The 22,807-nt window shown below is 38.4% G+C and overlaps 1 protein-coding gene across 1 annotated transcript in view; it reads left to right on the forward strand.

Moving 5' to 3' along the window:
* LOC122087409 (BEACH domain-containing protein C2) overlaps positions 1–22,807 on the forward strand; it is a 46,092-nt gene that overhangs the window by 14,287 nt on the left and 8,998 nt on the right. Inside the window, exons 7-25 of the mRNA XM_042656531.1 lie at positions 548–624; positions 1,607–1,688; positions 5,748–6,077; positions 6,815–7,437; positions 10,876–10,960; positions 11,432–11,626; positions 11,953–12,498; positions 12,580–12,723; positions 12,827–13,303; positions 14,286–14,434; positions 19,612–19,681; positions 19,793–19,876; positions 20,003–20,059; positions 20,188–20,256; positions 20,345–20,431; positions 20,527–20,643; positions 22,200–22,349; positions 22,464–22,548; positions 22,651–22,771. Coding sequence (XP_042512465.1) covers positions 548–624; positions 1,607–1,688; positions 5,748–6,077; positions 6,815–7,437; positions 10,876–10,960; positions 11,432–11,626; positions 11,953–12,498; positions 12,580–12,723; positions 12,827–13,303; positions 14,286–14,434; positions 19,612–19,681; positions 19,793–19,876; positions 20,003–20,059; positions 20,188–20,256; positions 20,345–20,431; positions 20,527–20,643; positions 22,200–22,349; positions 22,464–22,548; positions 22,651–22,771 — 3,548 coding nt within the window. The remainder of the gene's footprint in view (positions 1–547; positions 625–1,606; positions 1,689–5,747; positions 6,078–6,814; positions 7,438–10,875; positions 10,961–11,431; positions 11,627–11,952; positions 12,499–12,579; positions 12,724–12,826; positions 13,304–14,285; positions 14,435–19,611; positions 19,682–19,792; positions 19,877–20,002; positions 20,060–20,187; positions 20,257–20,344; positions 20,432–20,526; positions 20,644–22,199; positions 22,350–22,463; positions 22,549–22,650; positions 22,772–22,807) is intronic.

The following is a 22,807-nucleotide window of genomic DNA, read 5'->3' on the forward strand; positions in this document are numbered from 1 at the left end:
GACAAGCCGCCCAACATAGGAAAAGAGCCGGCCTTTCCAAAGCTGAAGCCTTTTCCTGATAGAATCAAGGATTGGCGTGCAGTGGTGAGCGGAGCTTAGAGGAGATAAGGGGTAAACCAAAGTATTTGATAGGGAGGGAGCCAAGGGGAAATCCAGAGATGGCACGAGTATTTTACTCAAAGCCTTCGTCTAAACAAATGGAGCTCCATTTATAGATTAATTGCTGAACTGTTTGCGCTGTGTATGTGCGTGTTTGTTTTATTTGGGGCCTGGGGGGGTGCCAGTTGACTAACTGAAACACAAACCTGTTCTTGGATTTTACCCAGCTTTTGAATATCATCCTTATTTATCAATATTCATGTTTTGAAAGGTGTTTTCTTTTTCCTCTTTTTTTTTTTTTTTGGCATTTCCCGAAAATTCTCTGTTCTTGGACCTAACTATATGACATTTCCCCTGCCCTTTTTTACCAAAATTGTTGTAGTGATTTTGCTTAGTTCTTGTTTTATCCATTTCATTTATATTAGTTGGTCACACCTTCCTTTTACAGGATATTGAAGCTACGATTCATTGTGCAGAATGGCTATCTATGGTTGGTGGATCTAGCACAGGAGACCAACGCACCAGGTGCTTCCATGCATTGCAGTAGGCATTTGTGATTTGTATAATATGACCCCAATTTATTACTTGAAAAAAAAAATAGAGTTCATTTTCGTGGGAGCCACTATGTTGACGTAACTTGGGCATCAACCCATATGTATAATCTGGATATCCATCACTGGTTCATGCAGATTACGGAGAAAGAACGAGTTAGACTCTAAGCCTTAAAAGATGAATGAAACAATGTTAATATGTAGTAAACAATGTTAATTTATGACAATTGAATTGGTAGCTGGGTGATTAGGTATCAGTTAGGAAGGATAAGTTTTTACATGTCATTACTAGCGTATTGAAATGCTCTTTTATTTGTAATAGTAACTAAATTATTATATAAGCACAGCTTCAATGGTGGTATAACCATCTCACCAGTCTGTTGGTTAAGTTAATAGATTTGAACAGAAAGAGGGTCATGAAATTGATCCACTCATTTTGTGGTATAGGTGGTTTGTTGCTTAGTTTGATTGTCTTGTCAATCCTAGAAAATTGATTGCCACAATTTTTTGATGTAAAAGCAAAATGAAAAATGTTTCGTCAAATTGGTCAAAATTCTGTATCAAACTGTTTGTCATCTGTTCATGTTATCTGGGTTTTTTTTTTTCTTGAGTTAAATCTGAAGTTTGACATTCTGAGATCACCATTAGGCTGTTCAGCATTCACTTTCCTCTATATCATGGTTGTCCTTACACAGGGTTTTCCCCAAGCTACAATTTATTACTTTAGGCATTCCCTCTCCTCTATATAATGCTTACATTCCATTGGTCTGGGAAAAATTCTTTGAGTTGATTAGGCAAATATTCTCTTTGAGAATAAAATGCATGCACTAAAGTACGTCATTTAATTTGGTCCCATTAGTTGATTTTTTTTTCTTTCTGTATTATCTATTGCCTAGTTCCAAGCATTGGTAATTGATTATCTTACTTGGTTTGGTGGACATTTTTCATGTTTGAAGACGTGAAGAATCATTGCCCCTATTCAAGAGAAGACTCTTGGGTGGCTTGTTGGATTTTGCTGCGAGGGAACTTCGGGTTCAGGTAGTTTCTGTTTCTTTGCTAGTCAACACTTTTATCTCAACTGTAAGTTTGACATTGTTGGAATACTTGTGAAGTTCGTGGAATAGCTTCTTGTTTTAGATTACTTTGCTGCTAATGTTCAAAATTTTTTGCATCAGTTTTAGTTGTAGAAAGAAAAACCAAGATAATCTTGAAAAGAACCTGTAACTTTGGTGTGAACATGCTAGAGAGATGAACAGTGGTTCAAAACAGAGAATACTTTTATCCTTAAGCAAAGAGAAGGATGAAAGCTCCATTTTCGAACACACTTAGATACTTCTTATCTCTTTTCACGGTGCCATTGGTGGGTAATAACAAGGACGTGATATTAAGGGAGTTAACAGTTGGGAATATGCACCTAAGTTCCAATTGATAAACAAAGTTAACAGCTAAATGTCCTGGGCTTGGTGATGATATGCTTAAAAAACAAAATCATGCTATGGAGACTTGGCACTGAGATGGACAGTCAATGGCGAAAGCTTGTAGTGCACGGATGATTTCTTTCATGATTGAAAGAGCATATGGTTAGTGGTAACCATGGTTTTGGGCTTTGGAATAGGAATAATGCAATGTGGGGATCTATTCAACCAGGTATGGATTTCAGTGACAGCACTACAGTGCTGGTCTCAAGAAACTTTCTTTGTCAGTGATTAGTAGTGGCAATAAAAGCCTTACTGAAAAACTTATCAAACTAATGCCAGTTTGTGTGGAAATTTTGCATGAAGGTAGTAAACTTGATGAGGAATGAATTTAGAGAAACCTTGCATGAAAAAGAAATCAATAGGTCCTTTGATCATGTCGGCCAAATGCATTGTATTGCCGTTTCTATACTCTCAGACCAGAAAAATCAACTGAAAATTTTGGAGGTTAATTCAACTGCAAGAATTGAATGAGCCCTTCGGTTTAGTTAGAAAACTTTTAGTACTATTTTTCCAAAATTTCATTGTAGTCGGACCAAATTTTCTGGGGCTAGAGGCATGATTGATGATTGGCTGATTCTTAGGACCTGCAAACTCATTCACACTACTACTGAATACTCCAAATTGCTACCCATGGATTAGAAGATCCTTCTTATTTAGATGGGCTGTTTCTTTTGACTGGTAAGTACGAGCTGACCCCTTTTCTCCACTTCACCAAAATGAATCTAAGGGACTGTTTCAGAATCATGCTTTGGAAGGCATTTAAAATGTGGATGTCGTTACTGTTTGATGAATATGAGGTTCCTACGCTTGGATGCTTTTGAATAAGATAAGTTCCTCAAAAATTCTATATAGAGCATCTGATATTTCTCAACTATAAATGCTCATGAGATAGCTTAACCTTATTGCTGAAAACTTGACTCATTAGCTCAGTTCAGCAACTGGAATTGGCAAGTAGGTTTGGTTGACTAGGGGTTCTTACATAAAGTTGAATGATGAAACAGGATCTGTTTAGCAGAGTCAATTAATATGGATAAAGCTTTGGGGAGTTGTGTATATATCACCACAGTTGTATATTAATTATTTGAGGAAATTACACTCCCCTCCCCTGTAGTTTGGCTTAATACCACTTTCCCCTTTGTACTTTCAAAAATACCACTCCCCTCCCCTATAGTTTAAAGATTCTATCAATCGTTCCATTAGTGATCGACAGTTTAAAATCTCATGTAAGAAGACCAATATACCCTTGTGTCTATACATATCTTTTTTCTCCTTTTTCCACATCTTTGGACATAGCAAGAGATCGCATCCCGCTGGAAGCTATTCCGCAGCGGCGACACAATGGTGATAGGCTGCAGAGGGTTTCTGTGAGGTTTCCATGAGGTGGGTGAGCTTCGGTTTAGCTTTCGGTCAAATACAAACAAGTTCAAGAAAAACGCCCTTTTACAAAACCTCTTTCGGTCCAATACTCCACAACGGCCGTGAATACTGTTGGATCAGACAAGAAGACGTGCTCTGATTCCTTCTAAGCTCCATTGGCCTTTTTTCTCCAATCTCTGCTTTGTCCATTGAATCCCTCAACATTATCGGCACCGAAATCCTCGCGGTCAACTACCATGACGTGGCAATCACCATCGTCGAATCGATAGCTCGCTCTCTCAATTGTCTCACCTCTGTTGCAGTTGTCAATGACTCAAGGAAACTAATCGGTGAGATCTCTCCCTTCACCCTTGCAAGCTATCATGACACTGTCGCAGCAGCAATTGCAACCCTCTCCGCCGGTGATCTCATGGAACGTTAATGGTGACGCTTGATTCTTCCATTTTGATTTTCAAAATGACAATTGAAGAGAGAAAACGATAGATTAACTTCTTCTTACCTTTCAAAAGCAAAATAAATTCCTCAATTTTGTTTTCCCATTTCTTCTTTTTTGGTATTTTAACCTTTATGAGTAATCTGGGTATCAACAACTGAAAAAAATGGAAAACCCAATTTTGCTCGGTACTTTTGGAACGAAAGAGGGGAAGGGGTTTAATAGCTAAGGAATCGGGAAACAAAGGCAAAAGGGGCTATCGTCTTCTACCTCTAGAAAGAGGCAAAAAACCTCATGGAACAAGGCCTGGTTCAAGGGTAATACTTTAACTGATAGAGCTTCTCTCAGCCTGAAATTTCAGGTAAGTCTTTGTAATACTTGGGTATCTGAAATGCATCCAAGCACAGCCCAACAGCACATGAGATGAAAATGTTTTAAAATTCTACTATTGTTCATCACATTCTTGATTCCCTTCTACCGTGAAGTTACAGAAGCTGTCAACGAGCTTCGTCGGGACCCCTTACCCTTCCAATCTTGTCATACATCGGCAATTCCAGCATTAGCGTGAAGAGGTTTATGCGCGAGATGGAATTCGTTGGTGCTTGATTCTTCAACTCAGGATTGACTTTGGAGATGTGAAGACATGGCGCTTGATCGAGCAATGGGAGTTCATTCTCTTCTTTGCTGGAGTTTTTTAGGAAAACAGAGTAGTGAAGGCAAGGTTAAAAGAGAGGAATCTAGAAGGGATGTTGGAATTAATTGAGGAATTGAGTTTTTATTCTTTGTCTTTGGATGAAGAGTACTCTTCCTCGCCTACGGAACCATTACGGGGTCCCGTGAGCCAGTCCCGATCGGCCCATTACTTGGCGAGGTTTATGAGGAGATCGGAAGTGATTGTGTGTGAGCCGAGGAGTTCATTGGTGGTGGTGATGATACAATAGGCTGCCTAATGGGCATGGCGGATCGCATCCTACTATTGCAGTGGCGTCACGGCACAACGGTGATATTCTGCAAAGGATTTCAGTGAGCATTCCATGAGGTGAACTTCAGTTTAGCATCAAGAGATCGACTAATGGTATTTGGTATCACTAAAGGGTAATTTTGGTATTAAATTTAATACATTAAGGTTGATGTCATCACTTAATTGGGTTATGTAACGGAAAAGGGCACAATTGATAGAATCTTTAAACTACAGGGGAGGGGAGTGTAATTGATGCAGATACGGCTGCCCTTTCTTGGTTGGACCAGCATGACCGGCTTTGGAAGCCAAGAGCCAAGAAGAACCGGTCCAGCCCAGGGTTTTGGTCCAACAAGGGTTGGAAATAAAATTAGTAGTTTACTTAGTATTTTATTTCATGCTTTTATTTTTCAAACTTGAACGTAGGAGTAGGATTTATTCCTTGCTTTGGTTTCCTTTTTATAGTTGTTTCCTAGTTTAGGCTAGTTTCCATTCCAGTTACGTTTCTAATTTCATGTTCCTATTTTCCTATATATTAGTTGTAATCGATTGAAGATTTAGAGAGAGCAATTTGATTATTGAATGAATGTGTGAGTGTGATCCTCCTTTTCCCCATCTCTACTCTGATTTCCCCTCCCTTCCCTAAGGTTTCTCCATCAGTAATTTCCTCTAATTATTTAACTATGTACTTATATTTATTGCTTGTATCTTAACATTCCTGTTATTCTCCTATTAGTTTTTCTTAAGAAGGCTACTGTGGATGATGAGAAACAGGCCCTTGCTTCTGTTGTCATACAAAGAAAATAAATATATTTGCTATGATCACTACACCCAGCTTTTCTTTGCTGCAGACTCAAGTTATCGCAGCAGCAGCAGCTGGTGTTGCTGCTGAAGGTTTGTCACCAAAAGATGCTAAAGTAGAAGCAGAGTGTGCGGCTCAGCTTTCTGTGGCTTTGGCAGAGAATGCAATAGTTATTCTAATGCTTGTTGAAGATCATTTGCGGTTGCAAAGCCAGCTATTCATTTCTTCGTGCTCTATTGATACTCCTGGATCGCCCAGTTCATCTGCTTCGACCATTGGTAGCCGCACAAATTCATTATCCAGAACAGCTGGAGAATCTTCTGAAGCTCAAGGCACACGAAAATCTTTATCTGGTGACTCTGGTGGACTCTCTCTTGATGTATGTGCTCTGTTTGAAGAATTTCTTATGATAGTGATTTGGCCCGTGTTATTTTTGGCTATTATTGTGGTATTGTGCTTTATATGGCTGTTCTGACTTCTGAGTCTCCTCAACCTGCTCCTCAATGCTGCCAGTGTCCATAATCATCCATAACTATCATGTTGATTTGGTTGTGACTATGGTCCTTAGAGGGAAATGCCATTCCTATTACTACTAATTTTGAGATATTTGCCTCATCAGAAATTGGTGATGGAATATTTGGTTATAATTTTCAGTTTCTAGCATTGACAATTACACTCTTTTCTCCCTCTTTTACTGTATGCAAGCATCAAATCTAAGCAATGAGATACAAAGTGCTGCAAAATTTATGTCAAGGCGTCGCCTAGGTGTCTAGGCGCCTTGGACAGTTTGGTCTCTTAGGCGGGGGCGCCTTGGATTCCTTGGTCGTCTTGTTGGTTTCACCTTACGTCTAGGCCTTCTCCAATGCCTTGGGTCATCTAGACGCTGCGACAACCATGGATGGAATAAAAGGAAATTGCATGTATCAACTTGATCCTCACCCCCCCCCCCCCCAAAAAAAAAAAAAAGGGGGGGGGGTGGGGAGGAAAAAAAAACTTGAGGTGTATATGCTTTGAAGTTAAAGCTTTCATCAGTGGATTTCATTTTATTTTCTAATGTTATTTTGGCATTCCCATTGATTCCTTCTTATTTCATTTCTAACCTTTGAGCTTAATCAGGTTCTTGCTTCTATGGCTGATGCAAATGGTCAAATTTCTGCAGCAGTGATGGAACGTCTCACTGCTGCTGCAGCGGCTGAACCATATGAATCTGTTCGATGTGCTTTTGTATCATATGGGAGCTGTGCCTTGGATCTAGCTGAAGGTTGGAAGTACAGGAGCCGCTTGTGGTATGGGGTTGGCCATTCCTCAAAAACCACAGTCTTTTGTGGTGGTGGCAGTGGTTGGGAATCTTGGGGTGCAGCCTTGGAAAAGGATGCTAATGGAAATTGGATTGAGCTTCCTCTTGTAAAGAAGTCAGTTACAATGCTCCAAGCATTGCTGTTAGATGAATCTGGACTTGGTGGAGGTCTTGGTATTGGGGGAGGATCTGGCACTGGAATGGGAGGAATGACAGCCCTTTACCAGTTGTTGGACAGCGATCAGCCATTCTTATGCATGCTTCGGATGGTACTTGTTTCAATGAGGGAGTCAGATGATGGGGATGATGGTATGCTTATGAGAAACGTAAGCATGAGGGATGACATATCAGAGGGTTTAAATTGGCAAGCAGGCAATGTGGCACCATTAGATAGCAGTAGTCGTCTGCCAACGAGGAAGCCAAGATCAGCATTATTATGGAGGTAATTCTGAATGATCAGATCTTCAATTGCCAGGTTTATGAAATCTGTCATACTAAAACCGCTGCACTCCAATGGAATTACTCAGTCAACATTCATGACTCACCATGAGAGTTTTAGGAATCGGTATTGGTATTGATCCATATCAGTATCCAACGTGCCTGATACTGATACCTGAAAAATACGAATCAGTGGTGCTGGTACTGTCAGAGGGTTAAAATGGTCAAAATAATGTTGCTATTGGTATCTTTGAAGGAAAAACTGTCTGATATGGCCCGATACTTATTAGTATTGGTTTCGCCGGTGACCGATACTGTGACCTAAATCCCAGCCCAACCCTCAACCATCCTCCCCCCCACCCCCACCCCCCCAAAAAAAAAAAAAAAACGAGAGGAAATTCTCAGTCGATTGCCCATAAAAGTGTTCCAGAAGACATTCGTAGAACACTGACAGCATAGTTGTCAAGGTGTCCAAGCTTTTTCTTGGGACCAAGGCGGCAACACGCATTGTTGACACTTCACGAGTTTACGTTGGTTTATGTTCATAAATTTGTTTTTTGATGAATATGCTTATATTTTATCCTATGCTTTGTTTATTAAATGTTGGTCTTCTCATATTAGGTCAATAATAGCATAATTATATCGTATTGCATTGATATGGTTTCTATGTTGCATATAGACCTAAGGGAAAATGTTTTCTGTATGGGAGCGTTGCCTATGCCAGCAATCCCTTGTGTCTCTCTCTCTTCTCCCTATTGAATGACATTGTTGCTCCTTCCAAGGAGGAGAGAGATAGACACAGGAAGTGCTGGTGTAGGGCATGCTCACGAACAAAAAACTACGCCTTGTGTTGCCTATTTGCCTTGACAACATGCAGTCCGGGACTCTCTATATGTATAGTGCATAGCATCATGAGAAGACATTCTCCAAACACCATAAACTTGTACTGCTTTTCTCTGGAGTGCTAGTTTCTTATAAGGTGCCCCCAATTCAGCCATAAGGGGAATATACAGAACCAAAAAAGCCAGTGAAAATGCTATATTTTGGACCACTATCCCGAAACATGTCAGGTAAATAACAATGAGCTGTGGTTTCAAATTATTCCTCTCTAGGGTTGGCAGTAAATTGGAACTGGAGTGGAACAACATTGCGCAAAAGAATTTGAGTTCATCACACTTCCGACTTGTTTTGATGGATGCAACCATTCAATTGATTGGTCAGGGTACAAAAAGGGAAAGGAAGGGAAGGGGTCAAGTGGTAGATCCTGTACATCATTTCACACCTTTTCTAGTGTCTGTAGCTTGTTTGAGAAACCCTTCTTCATATCTGAAGATGCATCCCACAGGTTGGTCCTGTTAATGGCCCAAAGCTGACTTTTATGTACTGCTACGGACCTCAATCTGTAGATAGGTGATGTTAATAGAGGTACTTCATAAAAAATAGCTGATTAATAGAGGAACATTATTTTTTTCTAGTAGTTTTGCCTGCCCTTCTAGCAATACAGCAATTGGAAGTCTTGTTTGAAGAAAACTGAGGAATAAATCATTAAAGGAATAGAAAGAAATGGACGTTTGGTTGAGTGAGTCACAACTTTTCCCTTTCTTCCTCTCTCAATTTCTGTGTGTTGCAGGTTTCTTTCACCCTCTTCTTTAGAAACTAGAAAGTATATATTAGAAAACAGAACGAAGAATGAAATTACAGCTGATTTTATGTGGGGGCTATCCAAAGACATAAAATGCCTATATATATGTAAGGCTGTGCAAAATAAAGTAAATTGTTACATTGAACACTGTAAGATATTCAGTACATTAGCAACCAGAGTATGACAAGAAGAGAAAAGGGAAAGAAGATGGAGAAGTTGAGATATCAGAGAAGACGAGGTTGTGTAACAGAATATATCTATTGCCGGCCCCGGTGTTTATAATTTAGTGAAACCAAATCTTAACAGCAATGGGAAACCTTATTACAAAAGGTAAGTCCAATAGTCTAATCTATCTGATAGTCTAATCTAATTACGCTAGGAAATTGAAACCTACTTGGATATGAACTACATAATATAACCATCCCACGGAATAGAGGTCCTCCAACCGATACATACACACACTCTAACACTCCCCCTCGACCTAGCCACAGTATTTTGCTTCTTACTCCTCTAAGAAACAATGTTACCACCAAAAAACGTAAAACACCTAGTGGTTGATCTACGAGCGTTGGTTGCACCGGCCCAATCAACATCATAATAACCCACAATATCAGTGTGACCATGGCGACTATAAATAAGACCTTTGGCAGGAGCACTTCTAAGATATCTCAGAATGCGAAAAGCAGCATCCTAATGAGCATGTTTGGGATTCTCCATAAATTGATTGATGACTCCCACATCAAAGGAACTATCCGGATGATTGGCAGTTGGATAAATAAGTTTCTCAATTAGTCTTCTGACTGATGTTTATCCTCAAAACTCTTTGCCATCACACTCCCCAAGTTTCAAATTCAGATCCATAGGGTTGTCAAATGTCAACAGGTTTACAACCCAACATATCAGTCTCAGACAGAAGATCTAAATCGTATTTTCTCTAAGATGAATTGAAACCTTTCTTGCAACAAACACCTCAACTCAACTACCTCTACCTCTTTTTACTCCTATTTCTAAATGAATAGAATTTCTAATGCGTTTATATCAAGTAATTGGAGTCACCTTATTGGATCCTTTTGCTTCAATCAGTTCTATTCAAAGCCATACTTGTTACTGGTCTTAAACTATGTATGTATTTCCTCACCACCTCTTCTGGAGTCATTTCAGGCTACGCCTAACTCTTTTAGCTCCTTCAATCTGAATCAAGTGACCACTCTATACTGAAGCATTCAAAGGCTTCCATAAACTACCTCAAATGATTTTCTAATGTGTTGATCTGATTTACATTTATTGTGAACAGTGCAGCTTTCTGCTAGATGTGAAGTCCAAACTGTTTAATTAGTTTATCCATTTTAAAGTTGACCATAAACTATGATCCTTGGTGCAAATGACTCAACTAAAAAGTCAATTTAGCTGCAATTTGGCTATATTTCCAATGCTTAATTTGTATTCTGAAGTCCCATATGGTATTATTTTTTCCTTCACAGGCAATGGTGGAAGAAATAAATGAGATAATGACAATTCAATAGTACAAATTGTTTTCTTTTTCTGCTTTATGGTTATATTTCTTTGTCTTAGTTCAACTTTTCTTAGACTGCCTATACAGGCATGCAAAGGGAATCATCCTACGACTCTGCAGGCACAGAATATACATATACTAAAAGTTCTTTTCTAACTATTCTAATGTGATTGTTATTCTTCACGGTGTTTTGATGAGGCCGTTGAATCATTTCCTTGACTAGCATTCAATTCAATATTTCAGTTAATTCGGATGACTTGTAACTAATTTAGAGTCTTGATATACAGTGTTCTTTCACCTATCCTGAACATGCCAATTTCTGAGTCTCGGAGACAGAGGGTATTGGTTGCATCTTGTGTTCTTTATTCTGAGGTTAGTTTTGACTGTGCTAGTTTGATTTATCTTCTAAACTATTTTCTTGCATATTCCTTCCTTCGTTACTTGTGGATTTCTTGATTCTTTTATTATTGCTGAACCTTGCATTTACTATTGCCATCCCAGAATGATCCTCTTCTTAAGAAAAATTCCTAATGTTGAGGAGTGTTTACAAGCATCCCCCCCCTCCCCCCAATGTATTTTCTGTGTTGAGATTCCTCACCCACTTATTTTCCAATTGCAAAATGTGGTAACAAATGGCAACAGGTAATCTGTTAAAACTTAATTAAAAATCTATTATATCTTTGTACAGTGGACAAACAGTTTGGGACATAACAAAATGGAAAAAAGCTGTTCTTTGTGGAACAGAGGGAGTATACTTATTTCGTCCAGAATAGATGCGGTAGTTATCCTGCTTGTAGATAATTGTCCTTCAGAGTTATCTTTTTACTGAGTTACATGGTGCAGGTGTGGCATGCAGTTAACAAGGACAAGAAACCTCTACGTAAACAGTACATGGAGGCCATTTTACCACCATTTGTCGCCATTCTGAGGCGATGGCGCCCACTTTTGGCAGGAATTCATGAGCTTACTTCTCCTGATGGTGTAAATCCCCTCATTGTTGATGATCGTGCTTTGGCAGCTGATGCATTGCCTGTTGAGGTGATTAAACACAATATCTCCCATGTTTCTTTTCCATTTGGGTTTAATTTTTTGTTGTGTCATTTGTGAACTCCAGCCATGACAATTGGCTGCAATGTGAGCATGATGAAGGTCCAATCAGTAAGAAGAAAAAGTAAGAGAGTTTTTAGGTGAAACAAATCCAGGATAGAACCACTGCTGTCTAACGTTCAAGATTGTCATCTGTTGAAAATTTAAAAAAACTGAACAGAAGGCCATAAATGGATTTATGCATGTATCTGATTATAATTTTATGCCTTGATTTTCTCAATGCATTGCTTGAGACATGCTTGATAAATTTGTTTCAGGCTGCTCTTGCCATGGTATCCCCAGGCTGGGCTGCTGCATTTGCATCACCTCCTGCTGCAATGGCATTGGCAATGATTGCTGCTGGAGCTGCTGGTGGTGAAACTGTTACACCTGTAACGACTACACAATTTAGGCGTGACGCATCATTGCTTGAGCGTAAAACGGCTAGGCTTCACACGTTCTCAAGCTTTCAAAAACCGTTAGAGACACCTACCAAGACACCAGCTGTCCCAAAGGACAAGGCTGCTGCAAAGGCTGCTGCTTTGGCAGCTGCACGTGATCTGGAGAGGAGTGCAAAAATTGGTTCCGGAAGGGGTTTGAGTGCTGTAGCAATGGCCACATCTGCACAACGCAGGAGTGCAAGTGATATGCAGCGCGTGAAGAGGTGGAATATCTCTGAAGCCATGGGGGCTGCCTGGATGGAATGCTTGGAGTCTGTTGATAAAAAATCAGTTTCAGGGAAAGATTTCAATGCTCTATGCTACAAATATGTCGCTGTCCTTGTTACAAGTTTTGCTTTGGCAAGAACCATGCAACGGTCGGAGGTATGGATACTTTAATGCTTCTTGTCCTCATTATGTCGCCAATCATTAATGTAATGAACTAGAACTTACACCTTTCTGCAGATTGACAGGCGTGCACAAGTTGATGTAATAGATCGTCATCGTATGTCAACTGGAGCTCGTGCTTGGCGCAAACTCATACATTATTTGATTGAGATGAAAGGTCTTTTTGGACCTTTGAGAGAGGATCTATGTAATCCAGAGCGTGTATGTTCCAGTTAATTCATTCTGTAAAAACAATTTCACATATCAATTATTGTTGGAGGCCAACCTGGCATGTTCTCTAAATTTGTCGCTCAAATTTTCTCAGGAATTCTGGAAATTAGACTTTATGGAAAGTTCTTCAAGGATGAGAATATGTTTGAGAAGGAACTACCGAGGGTCTGATCATTTGGGTGCAGCTGCTGACTATGAAGACAATCTCCAAGTGAAACATAATCAAGAGAGTGCAATATCTCCTTCTGCTACTTCTATATTGGTGACAGAAGCAATTTCAATGGGGGTAAATGAAGATGATGAGCACACAGACACTGATAATTTGGAGGATAGAACACATGATAGGGAACAGGGTGGGGACAATCGGCAGAGGCTGTCTTCAACATCTGAGCAGCCTGTACAGGATGCACTGGAATCTGGTGATGCTCATATTGCTAGTGACCGAGATTTGGTCCAAAATATGTCAGATGTTGCTCCTGGGTATGTTCCTAGTGAACTTGATGAAAGAATTATTCTCGAACTTTCTTCGTCAATGGTACGCCTGTTGAGAGTAATAAGAGGAACCTTCCAAGTAAGTTTCACGTCTCTTCCTGAGATGAGATTTCCTTGTTTATATATGCATGTTTTAACTTAGTCTTAGATTCGGATATAAATTTCCAGACACTGATTTCAATAAGTCTGAAAAGTGACAAGTCCAATATTTTTTTTTGTTCATTATTAAATGCATTTCTATTATAATGTGTTTAATGTGAGTGTAAAAGTAGGAAGATTACTGAAAAATATGGTATACATGGATTACTGCAAATGGTAAATAATAATAGTTGAGAACAATAGATAGATGATTGCTTAAGGGTTGGGTCATAATCCAAGAAGTTGGGTTGGCGGGAGAGAAATTCCTCTTCCAGTTCCAGGATAAGCCGCCAGGGTTGATTTTTAGTTTGTCCTGCTCGTTTCTCTTCTTTTTCTCTTTAATGTTTCTTCTTTTCCATAGTTGTCTTTCTTTGAGTTTTGGATAGTGTTTTTTTTGGGGGGTGAATAAATAAATTCATTACCAAGGGTTTAGTGTTATGTGGTTTTGCTCTATTCTTCTGGGAGATTGGATTTTATTTCTATTGGTTGTTAGCCCTGTTGTATGAGATGATTTGTTAAAACGTGTAGCAATAAGTATGTTAGCATGTTTTCAGTATGGGGAGTACAATGTACTGTCTAACATAGATAGACCTAGAATTCAACAATATAGATTGTACTTGTTACATAGAGACACATCATTTTGTGTTCCTGCTCGCTTATAGTGTGCATTCCTATGATAATATTTGTAATCTTTACCAGTTCCCACTTCATTCACTGAGGGATATATTGAAGAAGTGAAACTAAAGAGAGTTGTCAATTTTTGTGTTCTGTTGTAACTGCGCACAGAATATCAATCAGGCTATTTCAGATACTGAGATTAATAGCTTGTTGAGCTCTCCAAATCAAACCTGTTATAAATTAAGCAACAATATGAATATCATGATGATGGTTAGTAAACTTATGGATTAGTGCCTCTCTTTCAGGTAACAACTAAAAGGATAAATTTCATAGTGGATGATCATGTTGATGACAGTACTGTGGAGGATGGTTTGGGTTCCAGTTCCAAGAGTAAGTGTCATGAAAAGGATTGGAGCTGGTCGGTGTCTTCCCTTCATCAAATTTTTAGCAGAAGGTAAAGTCTATTATATACATTGGAGTACTGTTTCTATTTTCTATAAACATAGGGTACTAAGTAACTGTGTTTGCCTGCCGCATTCAGTAGTATTTATATCATCTTGTGTCATTTTTAATCGAAGTCATTGGATATTACTCCATTCAAATCATTTGAGCTGCTGTTATCTTTTAATTTTGGTATATAGAGATGCAAGCATCCATTTGCCAACTGGCCAAACGTTTTTGAGCAGGTAAGGTAATGATGATGGAAACATTGCAACAATCTGGTGGTTAGTTTGGTTTTTAATTATGTTTCTGGCATGGATTGTATGGTTTTCATTATGTTTCCATCAGGGTTATGTGGGCTCTCACCATCTCCATCCTACACAGATTGTCAATTTCTACAAATCTCACTTTGTAAAGAGAGTTTGTTATATTTTTCACTGATCTTCCAAAATTATACTTCATTAATTTAGTACCAAGACATTAGATTCTTCTTCCTCTCTCCAATGTGAGGAAGATTAACGATATAATCAACCCCAGATAATACTAATAGAGGCTCCTAACAGCAGGCAAACAATAGACAGTTATGATCAGAAACTACAACTGAGAAACAAAGCCTAAAATTAGGTCAAAACTTGAATAAATTGTAACTCGCAAAATAGGACTCAGCTGAGTCTGAAATTTGGATCGAATGGAGGTCTTATAGAGGCAAACAATCCTCAAAATATGATCAACTTCTGATGGCTGGATTGAGAATAATGCTGTTTGCATGAAAAAGGAACAAATGGGAGAAAACCCACAGCTGCAGCTACAGGCCTCAAAAGGCCGCTATCTTCTGGTCAAAGGGCCCTTTTGATATGCTAAACAAAACTCTTAACACATGGGCAGCAATAGAGCCATGCCCAGGGACCTATGGTGGTCCAATGGTCTGCCCAGAAAATCTAGTTCACCGGCTGTCGATTGGATTTCTGGAACAGTAACAGAAGCAGCAGTCTTGAATAATTTCTCTTAGTTGCAGGCCTTCCAAGAAATATATGAACCCCACAGAATGCTTGAATAATAAAATAACAAGAAGGAGAAGAGAACATAGAACCGGACAATTCGAAGGAGGTAGTTGTGGGTGGGGGTGGGCTTTCTCAGCCTTGGGCCTCTCACCCACAGGCCACAGCTATCTCAACTGTTGAAACTAACCTCTTTCAGGCTAATCAATCAGCAAGTGTGCTTAAAACTTCATTAATCAACTGTGTCAAGAGTACAATCAATTCCGCTTTATATAGTAGAGGTCTTAGTTCCAAAATTGGAAAGTTACAAAAAGGAAAGTTTTTGTCTTCCTTAGTCAAGTAGAAAGACAAAAGAAACTTCTAGAGACTAGAACTGACTCTAATAACTTGTCTACTAAGAAAACATAAAAAGGAAACAGAAATTAAACAAAACTCTTGCTTTAGAAATCATGGAGGTTCTTTTCTTGCAATCCAAGTCTCACAAAAGACAAAAATCCTGTTCTTTGTTGAAGTCGATTGGAAGATCTTGGGGCTTCTAGAAGTCTCACAAAGCTGGCTCGATGGGGACCAGACCTGAACCAGTTTTAATGCTGATTCTGCTTCTACTTCCTTCGATAGTGAAGCCCATACATGGGGTCATCTACATCACTCTCCCTCTTTTAATGTGTGATCCTCTGTCTCACTCCTTTAATGCATCAAATAGGTTAAGGGTAGTATTTGCAGGTGGGATTTGGGAAAATTGGAAAGCATTTAATATTTTAATGGACCAAAAAAAAAAAAAAAAAAAAAAAAAAAAAGGGCATAGAAAAGCTCCAAAACATTACATTCTTTGTGGGATGGAGTATTTAGTTTGAATAAAATCCAGCCATTCTTGTCAGTTGAATAAAATCAAATTTTCAGCCAAGTGCACTCTCCCTCTCAACCATGTTGACGCATGGTTCTTCTAGGTGGATTCCTTGATATATATATATATATATATTTTTTTTTTAATTCTTTCTCATCACTTGTCTTATTATTAATATTCTTTGGTTTCTGAGTCATCATCAGTATCTCTTAAATTAAATAATGTCTTGAAGATTTTTTCCCTGTTGGATGATTATAGCAGCTAAAAACCTTTTTGAATTGGTTTCCTAAAGAATTGTTTTCTCCTAGAGCACTCACAAGTCACAACCATCCTGGTAGTATGTGCAAAATCATGTGAAAAATCAATTCTCTCGCCTTCACTCATTTTCTATTTTGTTAAAATTTAGCCCTCTTTCAACTCTTTATTTTTACTCTTTGGACGCTCTCTGATCACCCTTCCCTTTATTTATTTTTTTATTTTTTATAAATAAACATCAATTTGACCTTTTCTTTAATACCAACCAATTTTCTAATCAATTTCAAGAAAATAAGAGCTTGAAATGAGTCAGAATTGACCTCTGTTGTTTGAAAACACTGGTTGTATAGTTGATAGTGCAGAACCAAAATGCTAATAATATAGTAGGTGAAGAATTCCATTGCAAAAATAAGGAATCAACTAAAAGATGACAAGGATTATAGAGGACCACCTGACTCTAGGGTTTCTTGGGGATTAACTCACACAGGTGTGGGACTCTCACCTCAAGAGGTTACATTGGAAACAAACTCTCTTTTTCTCACAAGTGCGAATATATATAGGGGAAGGGAAAAGGCACCATTGGAAAAGAGGCGTTATAATAGAGCCGTTGGAAAAGACTATTAGAAGAGCCAATAGAAAACAGCCGTTGAAAGAGTTGAAAAAGAGTTGTTGGAGAGGGAGAGATGGACATGCAATAAATGTTCATGAAATCATGCTAATGTCATCAATAGTATGCAGTTTTAATATTAAAAAATGCAACATATTTTGAAAATTCCTCTATTTTACCTCCAACCAATATAAAAATATGACAACGACAACTCTTCTCAAACCCAACTGAAATTTTATTCTATTCATCCAAAATGGGGTGGACGGATGGGTCCATGCTGTTTTGTAAACTTAAATGTCATCCTATTAAGAAAGAAAAATAAAAACATCTCCACTATTGAAAGTAAAAAATTCTAACAATCTACTGTCTAAAATTACGAAAGAGCATCGTCCAAACTTTTTTGCTCTATATATTGTTGTAGAGTATAAAACAAAAATAGAGAATTATTGAAATGCACCTGTTACAAGAAAACCCCAGTTCACGACAAGTTATAGATGTATACACCAAATCCTTGGTGTTATTATTTGTTTACATCTGTTCTGAAACCTTCAAAGCTGACCCACGTGGCCTTTAGGCTCTAGAAAAAAATTACTAAAATAACTCACCAAAAAATTCACTTTTTACTGTGCTTCTCTGCAACGTGTAAGAGCTTCCCCTTTTTTGATAAGGGTAAGGTTTGAGGTCTCGGTTTCGTCCAGTCCAAAAACCGAGATTTGGTGAGATCTTGGTGAAACCATGTATTTTGGACAGGACAACTTGGGAATCGGGGATGGGTTTTGGTAGCCATATAGCCAATATGGTCCTCGAAACTTGTCATCTAAACTATTTTAGACCTTCTAAACACAGTGGGAACATTATATTTTTTAAAATCAGACCTAAAATGTTTCTTTGACTATGGACCCTAGGTTGGTAGTTAATAGGCTATGGCGTGGGTCTTCCTTATATCTAGTACTTTTAGAACACATATAATTCAAGTAAAAGCGTAAAACAACTTAAATAAGCACAAGGAATTAAAAGATGTCAAAAAGTGTCAATCTTCATTCTCCAAGTGTTGAAGTTGATAATCTCTCTACTGTAGATGTGAGATTTGACAAGCAACACCAAAAAACACAGTCTTGTGGGGATTTTTTTTGTCACAGTAGGGCGAGGCATGCGAGAAATCTCATTGAAATGGGGTTTATAACATCATGTGACTTGGTCAAGTCGAGTTGAAACTGAGAAATGGACCGAAATCTCGGCGAGAAACCGATGCTAGATAATATCGTTTTCCAATATTGCCTATGGTCTCGACTTGCCAAAGCCAAAAAACAAGATTTTAGTGAGATCTCGCAACTATGGATAAGGGCATAAACCATCAGATGAGTTCTTTGAAAAGGTGGAACATCAGTTTTCCTAGAAGTAGGGAAGTCTAACTTTGATCTTCTTGCATCACAATATTTCTCCTTGCCACTTTGCTCCCACACCAAATGCCCCCCCCCCCAAAGGAGAGAGAAAAAAAAAAAAAAAGAAAAACTTTGAAAATTGGGATACCCAATTCCAATTGGTCGAGAATTTGGAGGCAGAACAATTTTGTTCTCTGGCTGAGGTCAGAATTTGTTGGGATGGCATGGTTAACGGGTATAGGATTGCTGAATCTCTTTTCTTGGCATGATCAAGCACAACTTTTTTTTCTCTTAATTCCCAACTCTTGTATCAGTTGGGAAAAATTTCTGCTTTCCTGATATGGTCATTAGATCATTCGTTATCGTTGATATGAAAGATTGACAAGTCAGACATGGTGTTGGAAGTTGTTGTCATCATTACTTTAATTTGAATGTGCTGATTGCCTCACTGGTTATGACGTCTTTTTTTTCTTTTTTTGGGCTAATGATGGGTATACAGGCCTTTGGCATAACTAGTCCTGCAGGCCCATACTGACCCCACAACCGCATGGACCGGGTCATATCGGGGTTGAATGAGAACCATTCAACTTTTACTTTAATTTGAATGTGCTGATTGCCTCACTGGTTATGACGTCTTTTTTTTTTTTTTTGGGGGCTAATGATGGGTATCCAGGCCTTCGGCATGACTAGTCCTGCAGGCCCATACTGACCTCACAACCGCATGGACCGGGTCATATCGGGGTTGAATGAGAACCATTCAACTTTCACCGAAAGCAGTGAAGAGCACTGAACATTCACGTGTCAGTGGCCCCAAGGAGCACTGGTTATGGCGTTTTGACTTTTTAAAAATCCAGCATGTCGACATGTCATGTCTATCCTCCCATTACCTTCCCCCCACCCCCACCTGAAGAAAAAATCCAACATGTGGTCATTGACTTTAATTGAACCACCATTATCATCATCAATTGAATGACAATTTCCACAAGCACGACTATGTCACATGCACTGATTACATCACTGGTATTGACTTATTTTAAAAATCTAACATTGGGTCATTAGGTTTGATTTCTTTGTTCTGATCATTAATCTTATCACCATTTCCAGATATCTTTTGAGAAGAAGTGCACTGGAATTATTTATGGTTGACCGGACAAACTTCTTCTTTGATTTTGGGGTATAAATGTGTTTGGAGCATGCAATCTCTCTCTCTCTCTCTCACGTGCGCTCGCCTCATGTAATTTATGTTACAGTAATACATTGCTCGTCCTGATTTTTTTTTTTTCAGAGTACTGAGGGGCGGAAGAATGCCTATCGAGCTATTGTTCAAGCACGGCCTCCTTATTTGAACAATATTTATCTGGCAACGCAGGTCTCTATCGTTCAGCAACCTCAGTTGTTTGCATGCAGCAAGTTTGACCTAGTTATTTTATTCTTACATGGCTGGTTCTGTCTTTTTTTTTTTCATTTTTCATTTTTTTTTTTTTTTTTGGTTCAGAGACCGGAACAACTTCTTAAAAGAACTCAGCTTATGGAGCGTTGGGCTAGGTGGGAGGTATGAAATTGAGGATAGACTTTCAGATACCTCATGACTTACTGCATAAATTAATTATTGGTAGTGGTCTTCTCATTTAGTTGCTGAGTGCTATGTTGCTAATTGGTATGAACCCAAACCATCTGCAGATTAGCAATTTTGAATATCTAATGCAACTCAATACACTGGCTGGACGAAGCTATAATGACATCACTCAGGTGGATTTTCAGGATAATTGCATGTGTTAAAACTGTTACTATATTTTGTGAGTCAAGTATCTTTTTCCCCCTCCCCTTTTCATTGCAGTATCCTGTTTTTCCGTGGATTCTTTCTGATTACACATCAAAGACTTTGGATCTCTCAGATTCCTCTTCATACCGAGACCTTTCAAAGGTAGCACATGTTGAATTTCATTATTATCTTCTTGATTACTGAGAACTTTCCCTTTTCTGAATGGTGCTTTCATGAAAAATCTATGCTTTTTGCAGCCCATTGGCGCATTAAATGCAGACCGGTTAAAGAAATTCCAAGAGAGATACTCCAGCTTTGATGATCCAGTCATCCCCAAGTTCCATTATGGTTCACATTACTCAAGTGCTGGAACTGTATGTTTTGTCCTAATTTAATATTTATAATGCTTAGTGAATTAGTTGTAGCATTCAACTTAAACGATTTGCAGGAGAATAAATAAGATATGCACAAAAGCTTAAAATTTTTTTTTTTTCTGTTATGATATGTTATGACCGCATAGAGTGCCAGTAACAGCTCAGCTTTTTCTATGCAAGAGCTAAAATAGGGATTCTATGTGAACTGTATTGTATGCTTTGATTGGTAGAGGAAGAAAAGGTATCCCAATTATGATCATCTAGAGAGTTCTTATGTTTTGTTCCTAAACTTTCTCAATGTTTCTAGCATTAGTGTTTGGACGTTTACTTTCTATTTCTTGTGGTTGTTGATCAGTGGTTGGTATAACCTGGCTGCTCATATCAAGTTATCTTACTTTCGTATGTGAAAAAATGTTAGTTCCGTAACTTATACATGGGAGAGTATTGAATAATTTTCCCTTGTGGCAGACAAGTTTTTATGGTTTTGTAGCAAGGGTGAGGGAAGTCCTATGTAATGTGGCTTCATCTGTCAAAAAGGTGGTGAAATCGTTTTCTAGAAATGTGTTTGATCTTTGTCAAATACATGTCCATTCCATCAGTAACTATAAAATGTCTGTGGCCTTGAGATATGCTGCCAAATCATATCTTGGTTTAGGTGTAATATTTGAAAATGTGAACATCAAACACATTCTTAGTTTTAGCTTCCCTATGAATACTGACAAAAGTACCTGGTTGTCTTGGCTACTCTTTTATCCATGACATTATAGTGCTGCATTTTTTACTCGGTATTTTTAGTATGAGGACTATTATTCCTCTTTTTTCTTGGGTGTAGTTCACTCTGAAACCTACATGTAGGCAGCTGTGCAAAAATAATTATAAATATTTTAGTTTTTGTTTTTGTAACAAAATTTCTTGAATTACTGATAATTGAATATATTGACATGGCCTTCAGTTGTGGAATTATCTTCGTGGGACATTTCCTGGATGATTTCTCACCCTTATGCTTTATAATAGATGCTCCTCCAACAGTGGTGGGACTGTGGGAGCTGTTCCACCTCTGTTGTTTTATCTGCCACATAGCAGTTTCTGTTTGACATTCAACCTTTGTAGACATGTCTACATCATCATTTAACAGTGTTACTGTTGACTTTTGGCTCAATTCAACATCATATTTCGGAATAATGCTCGGAAAATTGGTTGAAACAGTATTCTGTTGAAGAAGAGGAACTATAGTGGGCTATAAAATTCAGATAGACTACCAAATTTGAGATGTAGCTTATCCACAAGATCTTAATCTGTCCAAAGGCCACAATGATCAAAGCATCACTGCCTTGTGGAATTATTTCTTTCATTTTCCTATTATTTCTTAGGAGTCGGTCGCATTAGGACTCTGTTTCCTTCCACTATGTTTCATTCTGATCTATTAATTTCGTTTGTAGCATCTTCAATATGTGATTTAAGGGCCTCTTTATACTATGAGCAACTAGCCAACTACAATTTATTCTTTCAATAGGCTGAAACGATTTTCTTCTTACTGATCCTGCCTCTTTCCACAGGTGTTACATTATCTTGTTAGAGTTGAGCCATTTACTACTCTTTCAATTCAGCTTCAAGGTGGAAAATTTGATCATGCAGACAGAATGTTTTCTGATATAGCTGCTACTTGGAGTGGTGTTCTTGAGGACATGAGTGATGTGAAAGAGTTGGTAAGAGTCAAATTTCTCACACCACTTAAAACACCATGAACTTTCTTCTTTTGTTTCAAATTTTTGCATTGATTGCAAAAGTTTTTATTCATTTCTGTATTTCACTCATCTTAGGTTCCAGAGTTGTTTTATCTCCCTGAGGCTCTGACCAATGTAAACTCTGTTGATTTTGGTACGACACAACTGGGAGGAAAGCTGGGTATGTTACTTAAAGATGCTCAGCACAAGGGGACTTAAACCTGCTGCATTCACTGCTGTAGCAAAACTTGGCTTGCTGACCTCTTGATTCATGCTCATGCAGATTCTGTCCGACTTCCTCCTTGGGCCAAAAACCCTGTTGATTTCATTCATAAGCATCGGATGGCTCTTGAGAGTGAATATGTCTCTGCAAATTTGCATGAATGGATTGACCTTATATTTGGGTAGGTTAATTTTTTTTGAGAAAGTTACTTTTAGAG

Source organism: Macadamia integrifolia, chromosome 8, assembly GCF_013358625.1.
Source record: "Macadamia integrifolia cultivar HAES 741 chromosome 8, SCU_Mint_v3, whole genome shotgun sequence".
Taxonomy (NCBI): domain Eukaryota; kingdom Viridiplantae; phylum Streptophyta; class Magnoliopsida; order Proteales; family Proteaceae; genus Macadamia; species Macadamia integrifolia.